The sequence below is a fragment of the Malurus melanocephalus genome, unplaced genomic scaffold (assembly GCF_030028575.1).
Source record: "Malurus melanocephalus ecotype Western Australia unplaced genomic scaffold, MMel_1.1 scaffold_508, whole genome shotgun sequence".
Taxonomy (NCBI): Eukaryota; Metazoa; Chordata; class Aves; order Passeriformes; family Maluridae; genus Malurus; species Malurus melanocephalus.
The window spans coordinates 301,319-323,344 of NW_026623740.1; the positions used below are offsets into that span (position 1 = coordinate 301,319).

General features: G+C 39.3%; 1 protein-coding gene across 1 annotated transcript in view; it reads left to right on the forward strand.

Annotated features, from left to right (window-relative positions):
- The window catches only part of LOC130582581 (calcitonin receptor-like), a 155,438-nt gene that overhangs the window by 101,318 nt on the left and 32,094 nt on the right, over positions 1-22,026 (forward strand). Inside the window, exons 3-7 of the mRNA XM_057381377.1 lie at positions 723-876; positions 3,717-3,827; positions 10,797-10,909; positions 15,099-15,190; positions 19,271-19,397. Of these exons, the coding sequence (XP_057237360.1) occupies positions 723-876; positions 3,717-3,827; positions 10,797-10,909; positions 15,099-15,190; positions 19,271-19,397 (597 nt within the window). The remainder of the gene's footprint in view (positions 1-722; positions 877-3,716; positions 3,828-10,796; positions 10,910-15,098; positions 15,191-19,270; positions 19,398-22,026) is intronic.

Here is a 22,026-nt window from a genome sequence, read left to right on the forward strand (position 1 = left end):
ATGGATGGATGGATGGATGGATGGATGGATGGATGGATGGATGGATGGATGGATAGCAAAAGAACTCAACTGACCTCTCTAGATGAGATCTTGCCTTCCAGAGGCAGTGATCCTTTCCTTTAAGCTGCAGGCAGCTCAGAATGAGATAATTCAGAAGCTGTCACTAGATCAAAGAAGACCTTGCTAATTAGACTGTCAAATTTAGGGATTCTGCTTAGGTACTTATCTAGGAGCTAAGGTCATGTAACAGGGTTTAAACTCCACCTGGTATTTCTATGACCTTGACAGTTGYAGAAGCTCAAAGCAGGTGACATAAAACATTAAATATCAAAGGCTGTGGCACTGGGGTATTTTGTTTGCACTGTGTAGGGAGAAATCAGCGCAAGAGAGCAGAAATACATTGGTGTAACTTTGGAAGATAGAAAATTCTCTTGCAGACACCAAATTGAATGAAAATATATTTAAGATTTTATCGGGTCTTTAATGGTCCTCTCTTTGCCAAGAAACACGGCTTGGTTAAAATCTTTTAATGAGGTACACTAACAAAATTCAGCATTTACTTGTAAGTAGTACAAGGCTCATCATAATGATAAACATATGTGCAAACCAAAAAGCCTTTGAAGAATGCATAATAGAGATTTCTGGTCCTCACTTTTTCTTTTTTTTTAATTTAATCCTCTTTGTTTATTCAGTTGTACTGACAGCTTTTCCTTTCCATACAGAGAATTGTTCCAAGTCTTTCTTCTACTGTAAATTATACTGATCCTACATTAGAGCCTGTAGTAACTGAAAATTCAGTCATACGACAGAAGATCATAGATTCACAGTTCAAATGCTATGAGAGGATGAACAGAGCTCCTCCATACAAGAAAAAAGGTAAAAAAAGATTTTTTAAAAATCTGGTTTTTGCCATGTGTTATRTAACTATAAAGAAAAGTTTTCGTCTCTATACTTATCCATAGTCTTCCTCAGGGTGCCGTTTCCTTCCCACAAGAAGTAATCAAATTCACACTTACTTAGCATCCTCCTAAGTGCARAGAAAGAAAAAAGCCTGGAAGGAGCCCAGGGAATTAAAAGCTCTTTCTTCYTCTGTCATCTACATTTCTGGCTCAGTGTTTTGCTGCTTGAATCTCTCTTGTTCTTGCTTCAGGAATATCATTTTCCTGAACCTCTCAGTGAGGTGACACCTGATTGTGAGTGGGGACGTCTCAAATATAAGTGTTGTTCTGTTTGCTCCACTCACTGTTCAATTTTTTGCCATTTGTGAATTCACTGCTGACTGTCATGTTCTGTACCAACACAAGTTCCATGTGTTCTTTATTCAGCAGCAACAATAGGAAAAAGAGGTTTATGAAACACTGAGCACTTGTCTTTACAGAATAGGAGGCAGTTATGAAGAATGCTGAAAAGAGAAATGACAAATAATGGTGGTGCTGCAATTGCATAATATAAAGCAACATTTCTTTTTGGGACTGAATGTTCTGGTCATTTTTTTCTCACAGAAGATATGAAAGAAGGTATGAGGAGCTAGAGAAAAAAAATATCACAGGTAGTGTGAGACTAGTGCAAGTAAACAACAGATACTGAGGACACAATTTAAAGGGAAAATATTTTTTTTTTAGTTAACAAAAACACCCAACCTAATTGAGGTGTTGGTGATAATATGGGATTTTTTTGTAATACAAGAACAAAGATATTCCTAAAGCTCTTTATCTTAAAAATTTTACTGGACTCTGTAAGACTCAAAGAAGATTTAGATGTTAAGATAATCAMATCTTGATGCAGAAATATTTGGGAAGGAATATAGAGATTCCCACTGTTTAAAATAGGTTTTAATTCAGATCAACAATGGGGAATACCCACAAACAAGGTTATGGGACAGAAAGAATGATGTTTCAGGCATAAGCAAGCCTTTTAATTGCTGGACTTGTTTAATTGCTGGGGAAGATTACTTGCTGTTTCTTGTTAAATTACTCTTTTAGCCTCCAGCTCTACAAACACCTAATTTTTGCATCTATTGATAGTAACCACTGGATTCACCTTYCTTTTACACTTTGCTTATGTGATAAGTTGCAAAGGGCTTATCCAGCATGAGCTGGGGACTCACATATATCAAGATGTGAATTCCTGGTAGCGTTCTCAGTGGCAGCATTGTGGCAGGAGGACAGCAGGGCAGTCCCTGCATTCCTTCAGCTGGCAGCTCCATTTGAGYGATGCCATTGGGGGCTGTTATTTTCATAGTAACATGTGCTTAATTCATTTATAACTCAAAATGAAGATAGTGGGTAACTGAGGAATGATGCCAGCACCACTGAARTTGCGTTCTGAACTGAAGACATAATAAAATGAGGAGCTCAGGCGCATGGGAACAATGACCACCCTTCCTGAAAAGCACAGTGTGTGTGTATGTGTGTGTAGATGGATGGATGGATTGATGGATGGATAGATAGATAGATAGATAGATAGATAGATAGATAGATAAATATAAATGTGTGCATATCTATATCCTATTAGTTACCTTGGAAGACAAGCCCACAATGTATAGATTGAGCTGCTTGATTATTTTTCTTTATCAGGCCAGGCAAAGGATTTAAACTTTTAAAACTCAAAATTCCCTCCAACTCCATTTGGCACTACTTTTCAAACACAAGCTCAAGTTGCAATCATTTTCTACTCTTCTTTTTCTTACATATTGCAAAAATATTCCTGGAAGTCTTTTAGATACATTTCAAAGCTGTAGAAGAACATGATAATCATCTCATAATAAACACATCAAGCTTTTGGATTCTCTCATGGTTAGTTAAGTGAAAAGTAGCATTAGCACATTGAAGTTGATAACTGAAAAAATGTGTGTGCATAAACTCCTAGCTAATGAAGAAAAAGTATACATAGAAATATAATTTCTGAACAACATTTAATCTGTAAAAAATTAATTTTGAAAATTTTATGTTTTTATTTTTTAATTGACAACTACTTCACTTACACATAGTTATTGGTGCAAATCTGAAAAATTCAGATGTCTTTTTACAGCTTTCTTGCTTCAGTRAGAAAGTTTATCTGTAGGTAGTTTCAAAAGCACTGGAGGTAATTAGCTACCCATATTTTATTAACTTTCAGTTTCCATTAGATGCCTTCTATATGATTCTTTCAAAAACAACCTCCATTTTGATACCTTCTCAGGCCTACAGCAATAAAAACTAAGATGTATCTTCTCATTCTATTTCACCGATCTCTGGTGTTCAGCAAGGCAACACCCTCACAGGGACTTGGTGTTGCCTTTAGCTGGGATGTCCCCACAAATGCTTCCTAACTTTACATTTCAGAAACCTGATTTTCAGACCTACTGAGCAGCAAAAGTGAAACGGAAGGTGGGTGTCTCATAGGTCTTTGGGTACCACTGGTGTACGTGCTTAGAGCTGAGAACAGAAAGAGGATCAGTAAGAGAAATTGGTAGGATTGGACCGTCAGTTCAGTTCAGTTCAGTTCAACAGACTTTAAACATAACTTCCAGTAAAATGAACATCTCTAACATCAGGTCAGCAAAAACAAATAYCTTGTAGCACCTGAATGCCTCTCTCAGTGTAACAACAACGGGGTATATTACAAAAAGAAAATTTGATTGTCTGCAGGCAGCAATATTCCTCAAGATGCTAGAACAGAGTGGTTCAGGAGGGACTTTTGTTGAATTAACTCCTGCAATCCTCTTAAATGTGCAGGTCTGTTCTGCAACCGAACATGGGATGGCTGGTTGTGCTGGGATGACACACCTGCTGGAAGGCTCACTGCTCAGAATTGTCCAGATTATTTTCCRGACTTTGATCCAACTGGTACAGTAATTCTTTATATCATTTTGCCTTTCAAAKAATATCTTCAGAGCATACATGCCATTGAGTGGATGTGTGTAATCCAGTGGCATTTTTGCAGCACTGTGGAATCTCAGAAAGTTTGGTTGAAATTAAARCACATCAAGCTTTTGGATTCTCTAATTTACATATTTTCATTTTAAAAAAATGGTATATGTATTTATATTTATGTAAATATAAGCCATGGATTAATGGAACATAGTTTATGAAATGTTAGCTACTGAATTATAACATCAAAATATTCTTAGCACCTCATTCTAAGTTTTTATAATGAATAAAAAATGCTTATGTGCTTGAAATATGCATCAGTATGATCTTTGTTCCATTTTTATTGGAATATATAATTTTATGGAAGAAGATGTACTGAAAAAATGTGCTTTCAGTCTCTGAATTTCAGTTGTTAGCTKAGTTTTTCAAACAAATACTAGAAGCAGACAGAGAGAAGTAATTGAAGAACATTTAAAAGGAAAAATGAAAAATCAGTGTAAGAATTTCTTAATAGAYATAATGAAATATTAAACACAAGTTTAACTCTGCAAAGAGTACAGTGTGAAGAGAAACACATTTGTGTATTCTATGCTCAGGACATGTTGTTTATAGACAGTGCTTGATGCCACAATGTATTAAATTCCACATAGTCACATGCACCAACTGCACTTAAAATCTATGGAATTAAATATTTGGGAGGGAGGGCACATTAATCTAAAAATTTTCAACTCAAGCTTAAACCCAAAATGTATGTGCCCAGCTGGAAATGAAGGAAGCAGATTATTGCATAGCTGTGAGTTAATTACCCAGCACCATTAGCTAAAACTGTTGATTTTCTTGAGCTTATTGCTTATTTAGAAACTGAGGAGTTTCCAGTTTGGATCAAGCCCCGTATGCGTTTTGCTGAATCCCATTTGCAGCAGCAGCCAGATTTATTTTTATTTCTGTCCTTGATAAATCAAACTGTCGTGATTACAGAATTCACACAGTAAGTGGGGTATTTCCAGTGTCAGACCCAGTCTGAGGGGATTCAAACCTGCATTCAGTCTTTGGTGAAGGAATGTCCCTCTTTCCAGTGGAAGTAGGCATGGAACAGGATGGATTGAAGGAAATCTGTTTGCTCAGGGATTCTGTGCTTGGAAAGTGAGCTCATGTGACAAGGTTTCCTGCTGAAACACCCTGAGACCAACCCCACAAATCTTCACAGCAGTTCACACCCCTGAGGCAGACAATGGGCACCAAATCACAAGGTCTTGTCTTTTGCGCCCTTCTTTGCTTTCTGGGACATAAGACTTGACCTCTTTTCTGTGCAGTGTCACAGTTTTCAGGGAAGAGCCTGCAACAGGAGCACTCGGGGACACAGGGACTGAGAARCTGAGACCCTCAGGTGGAGGATTGCCTTTCACTCAGGTCTCCCTCTCTGCGGATGAGTGCTTCAACATCAGACTATTTGCGCAAAATATTCCCAAAGAGCATTTCAGAAGAATTGGCCAAGCTTGGTTCAGTCCCCAGGCAGAAGTGCCCACGTTCAGGAGAGAAAATGAGGCTCTGGATCCTGAGGCTGCACAAGCCTTTTCCTGTGTCCATGTTAGAAGGGCCTCTGGGATGGAGCCTTYACCTTCTGCTTCAGTCCCCATTTTRTTCATTATATCATTCCTATACAGCAGCTCTTTATGAACAGGAAGATTTACTATAAGACTTTTCCTTCCCCTGCTTCCGTGGTTTTCACAGAAGAAAAAGATATGTGGCACTAACAGTCTTAGTTTACATGTACTCCATGTCATGCTCACCTTGTACCTGCAAAGGTGGGTGTTGGGCAGCCTTGTGATCACAGACATTTCCTCATGGCTAAAGGTCCTCATCCTTCATGAATGGGGGTGATTCAGAGCCACTCTCCCGCTCACTCCCAAGCCTCCTTTTCTCAGCTTTTCCACTTGTCTGTCTCCAGTGACTTGTTCTGAACTAATTGCACTCTTCGAAGTAACGCTTGAAGCCATCCAGGGAGAAGTGTCCCACTCCACTTACTGATGCTTGTTAATGCTGTGGCCTGTGGCTCATACACTGATTGCAAATCACTCCTTCATGTACAGGCTCTTGTCACAGTCTGTCCCACAGTGTGTGCATACTCTGGTTACTCTTTCTGGCAAGATTTAAAAGTTGGAATTTAGGCATTTTTTAGTACTCCTGTTCTCTGTACACAGCCTTAGGAAGAAAAGCCTCCCCCAGTAATTAATTTCCTACTGTTCTCTCCACTGCCCTCTTTAACAACAAWATCTATGGTCTTCTGGCCCCCATATTTTCCTCTGGCACATTTCTCTTCTTGTCAGCACCTCTGACAGCCTCTTTGACTTTATCCTGGTCTGTCAACCCTGTTTTCCTCTTTTGGCAGCACCTCAACATCTCCTGCTTCAACCAGAGCTGCTTTCCTGTTGAGTAACCCAGCTTGTGTTACAGATGTGCCACCAAACCAGTGGGGAGTCAGCCTTTGCTTTACAGGTGACAGGGACTTAATAATGTAGGAGGGAGACAAGAAATAAGGGGGATGTCTACAAGTCTGTCAACTGCTAATGGAAGTGGCTGCCACTTACAGGTGGCCAAAAGCACAGACTGAGCTGTCCTGAGAAGTCTGTCAGGTTTGGTGTCACAAGTCATTTTTTCCTTTGGTAACTTATTCATGTTAAACAAAACACAGCCGGATTTTCTGCTGAGAAACGGAAAATTCATCATAAGGAATAGCAATTTCCCATGATAAAACTGKAGTGACTGTCAGATTTCCCCCCCATTGAGTCTCTGATATTCCACCACTCCAGCATGTATTTTAGGCATGCAAGAAGCCCATGGATTTCTAAAACAAGTATTTCATGTCGTGTTGCTTTGGGCTGCACCAGGATGTGCAGAACCACTGTGTATCAGCTAATTGATGGCTACATCGCCTCATTAAGAGGCCATGTACAGCTTTGAGACCTGAAATAAAATAATGYCTTTCCTCTATATTTTTATGCTTCRATAYRTACATCCTTCATAACTGGAAAAGTAAAACATTATTGYCAGCGTAGCWTCGAATCCTCCTCCCATCTGTATCTGTGGGTGCCAAATACCAGCCTTCTATATCTGATCCCCAACAATATTCAGCATTGATGTCAAGAAGAAATTGCTAGAGTATGTTAGAAAGTAAACAAAGTGAAATCGTGTTCTGAAGAAAAAAAAACACAGGAACAAAGTGAAGGAGAACATACTCAGTGCTCTGTTCATTTTCTGTCTGACAACTTCACAGTTAGCTACCAAGTGTAGTCCCACTTATTTCACTGAACTTAGATCAGTTCTTACTGGATAGGAATCTGTGTTCTCAAAGCAATCTCTTGCAGTGCACATCATGCACAATGTGATAATGCACAAAAACAAATCAATTTGTCTGGAAAACATAACAAGACCTACTGTTTTAATGCCAGTGACAGCAGGAAATTCATTGTCTCATCCACTTCTGGCTGTGAAGCTCTGAGCAGGGCTATTTTATATGCCCCTATTCAGGCAACATGCAATTCTCTTGAATTGGATTTTATATTCTTATTTTAGACAGGTTAATCTTAGGTGTAATCCCTCTGAAATAATTCCAGGTCTCACTGAAATTGGTAAGAGTTTAGTTTTTTAGAAATGTACTGTTTAATGCATGCTGGCARTAGTCTTACTAAGGAAAGAAAATTTATTTTAGATATAATGGCCTYCTAGCAAGGCAGGTTTGCCAGGGGCAACAGAAGGAGCAGAGCGTTGCCCTGTGCCATCTGTGAGCTCTTGGGTTTGTGGCAGGGCAGTGTTTCATTGCCCACCTCACTGTCCCTGTACAGCCCATTTAATCAGGATTGGTTTGGTGCAGTCACATAGCAAGGGAGCCAAAGGTGTAAGATTTTTTTGTGGCAGACACACATTTTCATGTCACTTTCATTCTCTTTGCTCTTTGCAGAAAACAGAGTTTAAGAGCAGAAGGCACCCCACTTTGTGAGCCAAAGTTGCATTTAGCAAAACTACCCCCATTGCTCTGCTTTGTTGGGTTTCTGTCTTTAGCTCCCTTTTGCAAACTATTCCTCACAATTCTTCATGTAGCTCGAGGAGCAGTGCATCATTGCAATGGGATAACTTCTTTCTTCTACCATCTTATAACTCAGCAACAAACAAAAAATTGATGTTGGCTCTTTCAACATGTGCTAGCTACAGAGCTGGTCTAATTGTAAAAAGCCTGATTGATGGAGCTATTACATTGTTCCAGAGATATTAAGGTATTTGTTATATATAAATGACTGAGATGTTTTTTAATGGAAATATGATTCATAAAAGTGCTATTACTGGCACAAACAATACACATGCAAATAATTGCTACTGGTTAATCTTTCAACATGCTTCACTGCTCCCRTGAAACTTCCATTGTGAATGAGATTTCTCTCATCCATTTTCCCCAGACAGCTCCTGAAGTATCTGTCTCTCAGTTAACTGCAGAGATCCTGCACAACTGTCTCTGAATTACGTAACTTTAAGGTTGCTGAAGTCAGGTGAGATCAGTCCAATGTGATGCCACTSTTCTTCCACTTTGAATAATGTGATGCTCAAGTGGTGCCCTATCCAACTTTATAGGATACAGACAGAGCCTAAACATTTGTGTCTACACAGTATTTTTATAATCTCAAAGCCCACACCTTTCCTTGCTACTGTTGTCTTACCCATGCTCGCTCATGTGTATTTCTTCAGGCTTTACCATATTCTCCTGGGTAGCACAAAACACCAACACACACCCRGGTTCATAATCCCCCACCTGACACTGGGCCACCGTAGAATAATTTGMAGTAGAACAGAGGTTGGATTGCAGCTTCCTTTCTGTATAAAAGAAAATATTTAGAAGATATGTTTGAACTATTTGAATCACTRGGATGGACAGTAAAGAGGGTTTATTCCCCAGCTGAGTATTCTCACATCACAGTAAGAAATCCATGGGACATGGACACTTTCAGAGTAGGATGAGCCGTGTTTGCCTGGCTTCAAGGAAAAGTATGAGTGGAAAGGTTTGTCTCTAATTTAGAGAGGCCACATTATACTCTGGCAGAGAGCCTACCTGGGCCCTGGAGCACAGAGATGATGGATGACATTGCCATACATAGTCTGCAGCAGATTAACAAMAGCCATGCACTTTGCAGAGTGTATGGGATAGTCAGTGCAACGTTTGCACACTGTGTTCCATGGTAGCACCACCATTAATCTTTTATCTGTGACTTTTTCCAGCTTTTGATAGCATCTGGCAGTGAGTACAAAGGGAACATTGCTGCACAGGCAGTCTGAGATTATCTCCAAGCTGCAGCAATGGAAGGCTCAAATAATGTGTGCTGTTCCTCTTGGTATTGTTGATGCACGTATTGATTTTTAACAAGTCACTCAAAACAATGATTTGAAGTCCACAATAATTTCAAAAATACACTGTGTTCCGGAGGACTGTCCTTTTTTCTGCAATAGCTCTATTTAAAGTGTATTTCTAGCCAGAGTAAGATAACTCAGTTTACACAATCCTTTCCCATATGAYTGGTTCCTTTCTTTAGGTTGTATAGAGGGAATATGAATCTCCCAAATTAATAGAACCATTAATCATCAGACGAATAAAAGTAAGTGGGAATGTTGACCACAAAAACCAAAAATGTGTATGTTCAAACGGCATTGGGCTCTGTAAAAGTGTATTGACAAAATGCTGATATTCTARGTATAAAGCAAATAAAATTATAGAACTAGAAAAGGCAAAGGAAATTCAAGACAGACTTTTTAGACTATTTTAGAAGTCAGACTTGAGAAACATATTTTTCATAACTGTCTGTGTCACTATCTAAGCAAATATCAAATATTTTAAGTTTATGATCTTACCCTGTCTTTGATACTCGGGCAAACATTCCAGTGACTCCCATGTGGCTAATGCTTGAGGGAAGGCCAAAGGAACTCCTCCAAAACCTGACAGGGGATTAGGAGTGACCGTCTGCTCCTCAGCATCCAGAGTGTCCCCAGCAGGASCGTGAGTGTGACAGGGGGCACGGACACAGCACACATCTGCATCTCCAGGATCCCTCAGAGCTGCTGAGGCCCCACTGTCCCCCAGCACAGGAAAAGGACATGCAGAGGAGCAGAGCCTGGGGAGCCATCCATATGGCAGGGATCTCGGGAAGGGTGCCAGAGCCACCTGTGGTGCAGGAGAGAGCACCGGAGACACCAGTGTAGAGGCCAAAGACAGATTATTCAGACAGAGAACTCTGCAGACATTTTAAATTAAACTGGACGTGTGGGATCAGCACCAAMATGTCAGTGAGGCTGCTTGTCTCTGTGTCTGCATGCTGTGCCGATCCTGAGAGAATGAGCAATGTTCCCACTCTCCATCTCAGGATTCCACCCAAATGGAGGTCGGGCAAGACTCTTCCACCCTCTGCACTGAGAGAGCGCTGGGCTGGGGCTGTTGGCATCTCCAGCACCCCAGCTCTGATTTATACAYCTCTGATGCCCTTTATCTGTGCAGTATTTTTAACTCATTATTTCCCTTGACACCTGAAACCCTGCACACACCCTTCAGGTCTGGCCTCAGCTCCTGAGGTTATTTTCTTTTCCATAAGCAGCTCTCGACAGCTTCTTTAAAAAGATTATTATCACCTAAATGTTACATCTGAATGCAGGTTGAGAAATATACTATAGTGGATTCAGTCAAGCTAAATAACAAATTTACCACCAGCTAAGTCTCAGAAAAAAAACCAAAACAACAAACCAGAAATATGTATTACATACATAACCAGAAATATGTAATTACACAGGTTAAAAATCATTTGGTTTTATTATATGGACATTTTATTCCCTAATAAGTAAATCATTTTAGATGGGTTTTTTAATTGCATAATATGCTTATGTTAAATAACTGTTACTGTAATTTATCATCAGAGAGGGCTTCAAAATATTGTGATGAAACTGGAAATTGGTTCCGCCATCCTGAGAGCAACCGAACATGGTCCAACTACACCCTGTGCAACTCTTTCACCTCTGAAAAACTGAAGGTATGCTGAAGTTAAAGAGGCAGTGGTTGTTTGGCAATGGTTTAGGGCTGGACTAGCAATAAGACATTTGAGAGAGACCAGAATAGCCCTATCTTTCAGCTTTATTTGTTGCCCAAGATTTAAAAAATATTGTTCTTGTGATCTTATCTTATCCAAGTTATTTGATGTGTGCTCAAACCTAAATATAGGTTTGCTATGAGGTGGATAATTTAGTGGTTATTCATGTGACAAGTTTTACAGTATTTTTCAAATGCCTTTTTAATTCCTATGATTTTCCCTGATTGACCAACAGTTATAAAACAATCTTCTAGAGTCTTAATTTTGATTTCTGTAATAATAATATACCAAGATGTTGATAGCTTCTCTGCAGGGTTGGTAATATTAATGTAAGTTTAAATTACTTTTCTAAAGGAAAGAGTATCATCCTGTACTCACATGCTTTGAAAATAAATATTTATGAAGGTACCATTAATCCAGAAAATCTTACAAGCRTGAACACATTTAACTTTGAGTTTCACTGAAGTAACTGAGACTACTTACAATAATGAATTAAGCACTTGCATCAATATTCCAAAATCAAGTAGCTAAACTGAAAGAGAAAAACTAAATATAAAAGTACCAAAAGAAATAAGGAGAGACAAACCTGAGAAAAGCTAAAAAAAATTGTTAGGGAAGCTCATAAAAAATAAATGTATCTCTCAAATGCAAGTGGAGCTCCAGGAAAATCTGATTACAGATTTGTGACAGAATAATTTGTGACTATTTGGAATAGTGGAAGGAAAAGATTCAAGAAGTGATTTGATTTGGGGCTTGTGTTGGAGGACCTTTTTTTATGCAGCCAAAAAGCAGTATGAAGTTATATTTAGTAGTAATCCAGCCCAACGGGCCTTGGAAAAGTCTACTGGACTAGGCAGGAGGTGAATTCTAAAGGTTTTTGCAGCATGAGGAGCCATCATGGTAAAATGGGGCTCACCTATGTGACAAGGCAAGAATAACAGTAACAAWATGAGCTTACTGAGGCATTACATGGAAGCACCATAAAAATATAATTTTTCCAGATGTTGGCACATRTAAAGGGGCAAAAAATGTAGCTCTGTTATCTATTATCCATGCCTTCCAGAAGAATTCTGAGCATTGCTCATGCAGAGAACAGATAAAATACAAAAGAAAATTATATGCACATCTTGGTTTGTCTGAAATGAAAAATGATGGAAAATGCAGAAAGAATCCATCTTTACAGAAATGCCAAGTTAGATTATGACCTTTAAACCAAGTCTTCAGTAAACAGAAATGTGCTTCATTTTGCAGACTATTTCCAGTTACCTACACATAATATAATTAACTGAGTCAAAGGTATTGCTCTTAGAGAATTCTCTTTTCTCAAGTGAAGAATTCTAGAGGGACAATGAAGAACATTTAGGTTTTCTAAATCTAGGATGAAAAATTTTAACAAACAAAAAATTTGATGAGTGAGCAAATCATATAAGTCCTATGTGTCAGAAGGACATGACATGTGCCAGTTCAAGGAAATAAGTTAAAGTGTTCATTATTTGTTTGAAGCTAACTGAAAATACCAAAATGCTATACTTTTGAGACAGACCACTTAAAAAAAAAAAAAAAAAAAAAAAAACCAAAAAAAAAAAACAACCAAACAAACAAACAAAAAAACCAAAAAACAGAAAGCTGTTGCCAGTTCTTAAAAATGTAATGGTAGACCATATGCTTTGTTGGCTGACAGTTCAGTCCATTTTGATCTGTCATTATGGTTTTATTACAAAGGYTTTTTTACACATTTGCCATAGTGAGTTTGCATAAAGTAAGCAAAACAGCAATTGCTGAGTCTCAAATATGCAGTTAATTAAGCAGTAAAAAAGCTGAAAGTTATAATCCTCCAGGGAATCCTCCAGCACATAAATCTACATGTAGCTATCTGGAGGCCTTTCCTACTACAATTGTTTCAGGCTATGGGTTGTATAAAAGATAGGCAGAAAAACAGTATTTTTCAATAGTCATTTGTGAATTAAATTCAGGCTTCAAGAAAATGTCTTGAATAAACACTGCAACCATGTAGTATGAAGTGGAAGTGGCACATGTACACAGGTGAAAACCACTCCCACTACTCTGTATTCAAAAAGTTGTCTCATGTTCTCCACACTCAGGTCTGTCCTCTCTGGGATTGCTGGTGCTCTCAGAACAAGTTATCAAGCATTTGTGCTCACTAGCAATGCAGTGGTTAGCCTTTGTGGAGGAAAACTGGGAGTCCAAGGGTATTTGCTGTTAATATGCATAGTTTTCCATAACTTGGTGAATGGTATTTACACTCAGATCATGTCTTCTGTGTGGTCAGATCAGTGTAAATGTGCCTTTGTTTTAAATCTGGATCAGGCCACCACCACCAAGGTAAATGAATGCAGAAGCTGATTTCAAAGTTGTAAAATGTCTGGAGACCAAATTATTTAAGAAGATGTGCATTTTTACTAAGAGGAATGGCTTTGCTTTCTTAATCGTGTTCATATTTGTTCTCAAGTGAAAGTTTAAAATTGCTTGGGAACACCAAAAAGATGKGAGTGTCAAAACTTCAGGCTACAAAAAACAATTCATCTAATCATTGCAAAAAAAGGAAATTGATCATGCGTAGCAAAAGAAAAATGAATTAAGTAGAGCTGAAAAGAAAATAAACCCAGCAGAGGAACTAAGACCTCCAGTGCTTTTGTCAGGACAGGCTGCTACTGTGTCAGTGCCTTCACTGGTGAAGCCTGGCATGACATTCAGCCTCCTGCACTCCTCTGACAGATGGCTGATGCTTAAGAGCTTGGCTGAGACCAAGCTTTAAATTTAAATTCACATTTGTTTAAATACCTCAACACTCTAAAGCTTAGGTGACGTCCTGCAATTTTGTTTTACAGCTGGCATAAAAAATATGGATCACCCTCTATTAGAGCTCACTGGCACGAGTCACAGTGAAASCCCAGTTATCTGCCCATGGGTACTGGATTCACAGCACTGTCATTCACTGAACTGCCCAGGCTCACTCCAAAGTGAACCAGAACGTGTCTCAGGGTGTGCTGTTCCTGTGTGGTGGGAGTTGATCATGTTCACCCCATCTGCTGCTTTCAYGACTTGGAAAGCCTTGGTCAGAAGCCCCCTCTGCCTTCTCCTCTCCAAAGAGGAGAATCCCAGCGTTTGTAGCCACAGAAACTCAGCCTCAGCTATTTTTGTTGCCTTCTTTGCACCTTTCCTTTCTCTGCCATGTCCTTGGGATATGGAGACCAGAAGCTCACGTGCATTTAAAGTTTGTGGTGCAAATTTCAAACAGACATATGTTGATGTTCTACTCTCAGTGCCTTTTTTGATCATAATCAATGTTTTGCTGGCTTTTTGGCTACACAACACAGTAAGCCAATGATTCGGAGAATTGTTCTGGATGACTCCAAGATCTCCTTCCTGAGTTTGGTTTCCAGTTCTGTGTTCAGCACTGATTAGACAAGGATTTAGTTCAGTTGTCCTAGGTCTATCAGCCCACCTTTTTTCTGTATTAAAACTCACATGGCATCGTCTTTTCCCCTCAGTTAAATGAGGTCCTTTGTAAAATGCCTCACTATTATCCGGAAGACCTAAGCATCACCTGAAATTTAGAAGTTTCTCTGCATCAATTAATTGATGAATAAGTTTAACAAAACCTCAGCCCCAATACAAGTCCTGAGGGCAGTTAACTACTGACTCATCTCCGGAAGTGAGTGTTAAGCTTTTGATCCCTGTTGTTCAAGTTGCTTTCAACCCATAAAAGCTTTCTACCAAACCTGAAGCAACCTATTTCATTCAGATTTTTTTTTTTTTTTGCCTAAGTGTGAAAACTTGTCATGAGCGCATTAAAAATCTGAATGTATTACATCAGGTGCACTCTCTTCGAGCTTGGGAAAGTTAGTGACACACAGTGTGAACAGGGACCCCATTCCATACTCAGTGTATCAGGAACAGATTTACACATGTAAGAAACCCTTATCTTTAGACCAAGAATCACAATATTTAATAGATTGCTAGTAATAAAAATACATGTTTGAACGAAAATAATGTTTGAATGAAAAAATACAAAATGGGAGGTTAATGTTGTAGATTCTTCCTTAATGAGAAAACAAACCAAGTGCCTGCAAATTGCTCATGCTATYCTTTTCTTTTTGTTAAATTGCAGATGGCGTTCATACTTTATTATATGGCGATCGTTGGCCATGCTTTGTCTATAACATCCCTGTTGATTTCCTTGGCAATTTTCTTCTATTTCAAGTAAGTTTKTSTTATAGACAYTCTCTSTTCTTTCCCTGAGGCMTCTCAASCAAAGGAAATCTTGGAAGGCATCAYRTCAGTGGGAAGCAGGTCTTCTGRGTGTYTTTTTMTATAGCYCTGATAAAGAAGTGTGAGCACAGGTTCTTCTCACCAGTGGGACCTCTCCCAACAGTGTATAGCCAAGACCATGCTGTTATGGTGTCAGGATTGGTGTGAAAGTGCAGCCCATAGGGAAATGGTAAATGGGGAGGCTACAAGGCCTTTCATTTACCTATTGCCTTAAGCTCTTTGAAGGGCATGTCTAGAATTTACCAGGCACAGAGACTGCATGGGGCAGTGGCTTGGAGCTCCAAGCTCCTGAAATACAGGAACACTTTAATCTGAGGCTGAAGGACTGAGCTATTGACCTGAGCAGGTGYTTGCAGGACTCAGCCCTAGGAGTGAATCTGGCACCGGTGTGCAGACTGCTACCATCACTAGAAAGAAAAATAATGACATGCTGTATTGGAATTTTGAAGGAGATTTAATTGATAGTCATCGAAAGTACTACAACTACTGTATTACAGCTTAACTAGAGCATTTCAATCTTGTTCTTTAGTGAACTTCTCCACTGTCAATTTGATGTCTGTACCTCAACCRTCAAACAGGAAGTGTAGTCAAAAATCAAGTCCCCAACACCATCATCACCAAGAGTAAATCTAGAAAACATAGGAAAATTAAATAGTTGGGCTTTTAGTAGAGTATGAGATTTTGCAAGATTGCAAACTCAAAATAGGTGGGTCCAAAGTACAGGTTGTAAATTCTGGTAATTTCCAAAGAGACAATTCAATGAGTGCCTGTGATAATGTCTTAATCAGAGACAGCTAGAAATTCTACCCAATGAACTGATGAGCTCCCTTCCCATTTAAGTAGATAAATAGCCACAGTTATGCTGTGGCCATAGTAAAGAGTAAACTGGAAAGTAAACTGGCCAGAGTAAACTGGAAAGAGTGCAATTTAACCTGATTTGGAACCCCATACCCTGGCTTGAGTTCTTTGACACAGTAAAGATAGGACCTGGTCAAATGAGCTGCACTAAATGGAGCAGAAAGGTGGCTCCTGGCAGCAAGTGAGGCAGGGCCAGCCTGTGTGACTCACTCTGAGCTCTGAGTCACGGACAATGCACGAGCTTGGCTGGTCCCAGGCTGGCCTGAAATACTGGTCTTTACAGCCTTCTTGACAGCACCTCCTCCTCTATTCCTCCTCCACTCCTCCTTCCCTTTCCATGACTAAACCATGACACAAAGGGTACAGGGAGAAGAGAGAAAGGAATTAAACCAAAGTGCTTCATAATAGGAGCACAAAGAGGAAACCAAACTATAATCACAAGAAAGAGAGAATGAGGCTGTGTGGGAGCAAGGCTCATGTCACCTTCAGCTATTTTCTATCATCTGGCGGTGACAGCAATAGATTATTTGACCTTCAGTAGAAGGGAAACTGTCAATCAGACAGTCAATCAGGTAGCAAGAGATGATTTCAGGACAGTATAATAGCCTTTGACTGTAGAGGCAGCTTGCAGGGATTGCAGTTTCCCATATATAAGTCTTTCCTGTCAGAGATTTATTTTCGGTACAATTTGGGATATCAAGATTCATAGTGATCTGGGATCACAGATGTTGCAGTACTTTCAGAAGGAAGTAATGAATCAGTAATGATGAGCATCACTAAGCAATGCTAACTCATAACAGKAGAGAGTATTCATAAAGTAGAGTGTCTAACAGCTACATGTATCATCACATTATTGCAGTATTTCAATAATTGCAAACTGAGACCCCATTATCTTTAAAAGAAAAGAGGTACTCGTAGCTCCAAATGACTTACAATTGAATTATTAAATCAAAGACATTTGTATAGAGACAGATGGGGAGTACAACTAACCTAGATTTGTCAGAATAATAGATGGCATGTTATGAATGCACCTGCAGCCTAATTGCTGCCAAGGCTTTTTTAAAAAGTTGAAGGGTAATGGATGGAAGGATAATTTGTGACATTTTTGGAGAGTTTTCCCCAGGATTAAGGGAGAACATGGTACAAGGCATGAAAATAATTTGAAAATAAACAAGGGCATAGGACAGGAAAATAAGGAGCTGGGGGTGAAAATCACTATTCTCAGTATTCACTAATGAGAAAAAAATGACAGATTCACATGAAGTTTTATGAGGAATATATAGTAATTTTAATAGAGAAGTGGAGATGGGAACTGTTAAGTAAGGGTGACGACTGTGAGTAGATAAGAGAATCTATCGCTGTCTAAGAAAAAATAGGASATGAACAATGTGAAACACAGAGGAGCCACAGAAAACATAGGAGACTCTAAAAATCTAATGAGACAATGGATAGAGGCTTGGAAACACAAAAAAAACTCACAAATTTTAGACACAGATAACTGGCTGAGTTATGCCTTCTTGCAACTGATTTATCAGAATCACACAGGATCACAGAATATGCTGAGTTGGAAGGGATCCTTAAGGATCGAGTCCAACTCCTGGCCCTGCACAGCACTGTCCCCAAGAGTCACATGTGCCCAAGATTGAAGCAGAKTAGGAAGAATACAGAAAGATGGTGGGGATGATGCCAAGGAACMTTTAAAACATCACAAAGGAATGATCAATAATAGGAAGAGGGCCAGGAAGAGAGCTAAGACAGGTCAGAGATGGACAAGATTGCAAATSATTGACAAAACAAGCAGAAAGGAGGAATCAAGTAAGGATTTGGTTCCACTTTCTCCTCTCAGTGTGGACCAAGTCAGGCAGGAGCTGATGCCATTGTGATGGCACTGAAGGTCAAATTAGAAAGTGAGGGTATGGAAATGAAAGTTCATGCACCCAACCCCATATCTGGTGCTCAATATTTCCCAATAGCTGATGTTGAAGGAAGACTATAAAATCAGGACAAGTGTACAGAGATACTCTTATTCCAAGCCACCAGGATCTGCATCTCTTGGATACCCTGAACCAAAGAACATGTCTTGATAAATAGGGAGGTCAAACACAATGATAAGCATTGCAAGATTCTGATAACTATAACCAGAACCAAGCTAAAGGAAGAATTCCATGCAATGACTCAGAAAGTAGGTGTAAGGAAAACAAAGATTAAATGTCAGGTGACTAAGGAGGTTACCCCAGCAAGACAGCAATATTTCTTAGCTGTTCTTTACCTAGCAGTTTTGTCTTGCTCTCAGTGATCAGTGGCCATCTCAGCACTATCAAACAGCTCCATGACTGCCCTTCTGCCATCACCCTCTGTCACCCGGCCCTGTGCTCTGGGACATGGAGTGCTGCAGGGGGCTTTTCCTCTGCCTCAGGAATGTTTGAGGAGGTGACATGAGGATTTGGGCATGAGCTAGAAAGGGGAGATGGTTCAGGTCTGAAACTGCAGTMATGATTTGGTTTCACAAGAATTCTGAACATTTCTCTGGTAAAATTCCTCTATCCACAACAGCATGAATTCTACCCTCCCCAAAATCAGTCATTTCAAGGGATTTCTGTTCCTTCTGAGCAGGAAAACAACCTCCTGTGGTTTGGGATCTCAACTGGAGTTAGAAATATGCAGGATGGATACCAACCCAAATCCCCCTGTAATTTAAGGAGATTCCTGCCCCAAGTTCCCATCCTGTCTCACTACTAATTACTGAAGTAGGAAATAATTTTCGTCTGAGTATTTGAGAAATTGGGTCTCTGGGGAACAGTTACTTATAAAGCAGTATTCCTGATGTCCATTACTTGTATCATGCATGTCCAATAATTCTCAGGGTTCTGTTTCACCACTTAAATCTCAATTACCATGAAATAAAGAGTCATCGAGAGCTAAGAATGTAGCTGGATGGGTCCTTCACAACATSGTCTAAAAAGCATGTGGTGCTAAACAGGTGTAAAAACAAACCCAAAAATTTTTCAGAGGTTATGGCTGCAATGCAAGGCGTGTATTTTCCAATCACGCCTTGCCAAAAGACATTCTTGAGAGACTGTTGCCAGAAAGAGCTTGTTAAAGTGACATCAGAAGAAAAATACTAATTTACGACATGTGCTACATATTTTTCAGGAGCCTCAGCTGTCAAAGGATAACACTGCATAAGAATTTGTTTTTTTCCTATGTGCTGAACTCCATGTTTACAATTGCTCACCTCATTGTTGTCGTCCCTAACCCGGGCCTTGTAAAAAGGGATCCTGTAAGTATTGCATGACTCCTCTCCATCTTAACACCCAGGTAAAATMACTACAGCCATGCCAAAACCAAGAACTCCCATTCATCAGCTAATGATAGCTGTCTGGGAAAACAAGTAGAGAGGGTGCAGATTCTGAGAATTTCACTCAGCCTTGCTCAGATCTTTCACCAAGCAATAAAAAWCTTTGAATCGTGTACAAGCCCCAGACTTTCTCCAGCCCGCCCATCAACACAACGATGTGTCAAATCCCCACTGCTCCCAGCAATAACATCCTGATGATTCCCAACAAAACCTCTGAGGTGATAGATCCCTTTGGTGCCTATCTGTCCTTCACAAGCACACACACTGGGGAGGGATAGGATGGAAGGAAAGACAGCTTATTATAGCACACAAAAAAAAGTCGATTTGCTGCATTTTTTAACATGGTATATGGTAAATCAAACATTAGTTTCCTTCACTGCTCTTAGTGATACAAATCATGCCAGCCCCTCAGCTGATATATATGTATGGCAGATCTCAGCCATCCAGCTCTGATCTTGCTCCCTAGCCCAGCAATCACATTGTGCTTGGTCCATACAGCAGCCCCAGCCAACGTGAAATTAATGCAAACGTGGTCATCACGAGTTTCATTTTAACACTGATCAGCTTGTAGTCTAATAAGATTGTTCAATTATGATTCAAGCATTTATCTGATTCTAATTTCATGAAAGCAATTAAATATTAGCACCTGATATTATCTCATCRCATGTATGTCTCTCAAATGTGCGCTGATTAAGTAAGTTAATTAAAGCAGAAAATATATAGCCTAAAGAAAACATCACCAATCTCAGGGACCATCTGGAGGTTAAAAAATAGAAGAACAGAAGAATAATTTTTAAATCACACCTTTTGTTTCTCCTCATTGCTAGTATCATACGTAGATAGCCTGTGCAAGAGATGCAATGAAAATGTAGTTGATATTTGAGGATMAACAGCTGGCAGGTAATATCAGTCACCTAAACTAAAGTAAAATCATTACCTCAGGGTTAAAAATTATACTTCCTGGCAGCACAAATATGTTATCTGAAACAGTTTAAACTAAAAGTTGAGGATATGKGAAGGGATCTTGCATTTTAAGATTTGACTTAAAAATTGTATGCAGTGTTTTGGCCTGATCTTTATTTGAAGTGAGATCTCAACGCCARTGAAGTGAATGACAAAGCTTTCAGAGGCACAGAGCAGGAGGCAGCCCACTGAGCATCACCTGATGAAAACCCCARTTGCTATGGCACAGGGAGGGTCAAATGAATGGTTATGATGGAAATGACCCAAGCAGTATCCTGTCCACAAAACTGGCTGCAGCTGCTGGCCCAGCAGATGTTTGGGTGAGCAAAGCCCTTGTTTTGCAATTCCTTCTTCCAAACCAAATTTGCATGTCTTAGACTCAGCACTGAAATGCTGTCTATAGACAAGGTGCAAAACTTGCAGGCAGAAGATCTGGGGTCTCTCATTTTTGTTCTGCCATCAAATATGGGACGAGGGTACACTCACTGCTTGATCTTGCTTCTGCATATTTCCCTTCCAAAAAACCAAAAAGTAATATAAAGGAGGTGAGGTGACCTGCTAGGATGTCCAGTCTCCCAACATTATTAGACAGCATACCTTAGTAACATAATAAATTTATAAATTTGTGATTTGATAAAGAAAATGAACAGACATGAGCACATTTTCAGCTTATGAAGAAATTACAGAAAATCTCTACATGAATACATGAAGACTTAAAGGATTTATGTTAAAAATGTTAAGAAAAATATATAAACATTCCCATAATATTTTTATGCCAGTGCCTATTAACAGAGCAAATGAAAACTTTATGGCTGGGGTTTTTTCTACTCCTACTGCACCTTCTTGTTTTAGTAAGTCCTGCTTTTTTTTTCCTATCTGAAGTTTCACAATAGATTTTAAATATGAAATGCCATAGGAAAATACTTTCARTGATGCATAWTATATTAAGCAAGTTACTGCYTCTGACTTCCTGTAGTTTGCTGTGTTTATCCACTTTCCACATTTGCATCTTTGGGGCTTGACAGGCTCATGTATGCATGGCTGTCACCTGCAGGATATATAGAAATACTGAAGTGTGTAGACTGAATTTCAAGCAATCACAGATACCACTCATGTAASAGCCATATACAGAGATGAAGTTGGTGGTGTTTATTCTACATAAATAATAAATATGTTTCCACCCCAATAGTTCCTGCCTTTTTTCTACATTTTCACAATATATTCTAAACTATGAAATACCAAGGGAAAATACTTTCAGTGATGCATAATTTATGAGGATATCAACAAAATCCATATACTTTTGAAAGAAGAAAAGATGGTCTGTTAAATAACATGGAGAAAAGTCAGGACAAGCAAGAGAGGAAATTCCTTCCTACCACCGAGACACCCCCATTCTCCCTGTGAGCGAGGGAGAAATGGTGTGAGACAATCCAAAGCATCATTTACATGAGGAGAGTCTGTACTGCATCCTTACTCACATTGCTGCTAAGAGTTAAATCCTTTGATGATCATTCTGCTCATGTAAAATGGTAAGTGAAGCCACTTTTTTTGATAATGTTAATTTCCTTATTTACTTCATGTTTTCTGG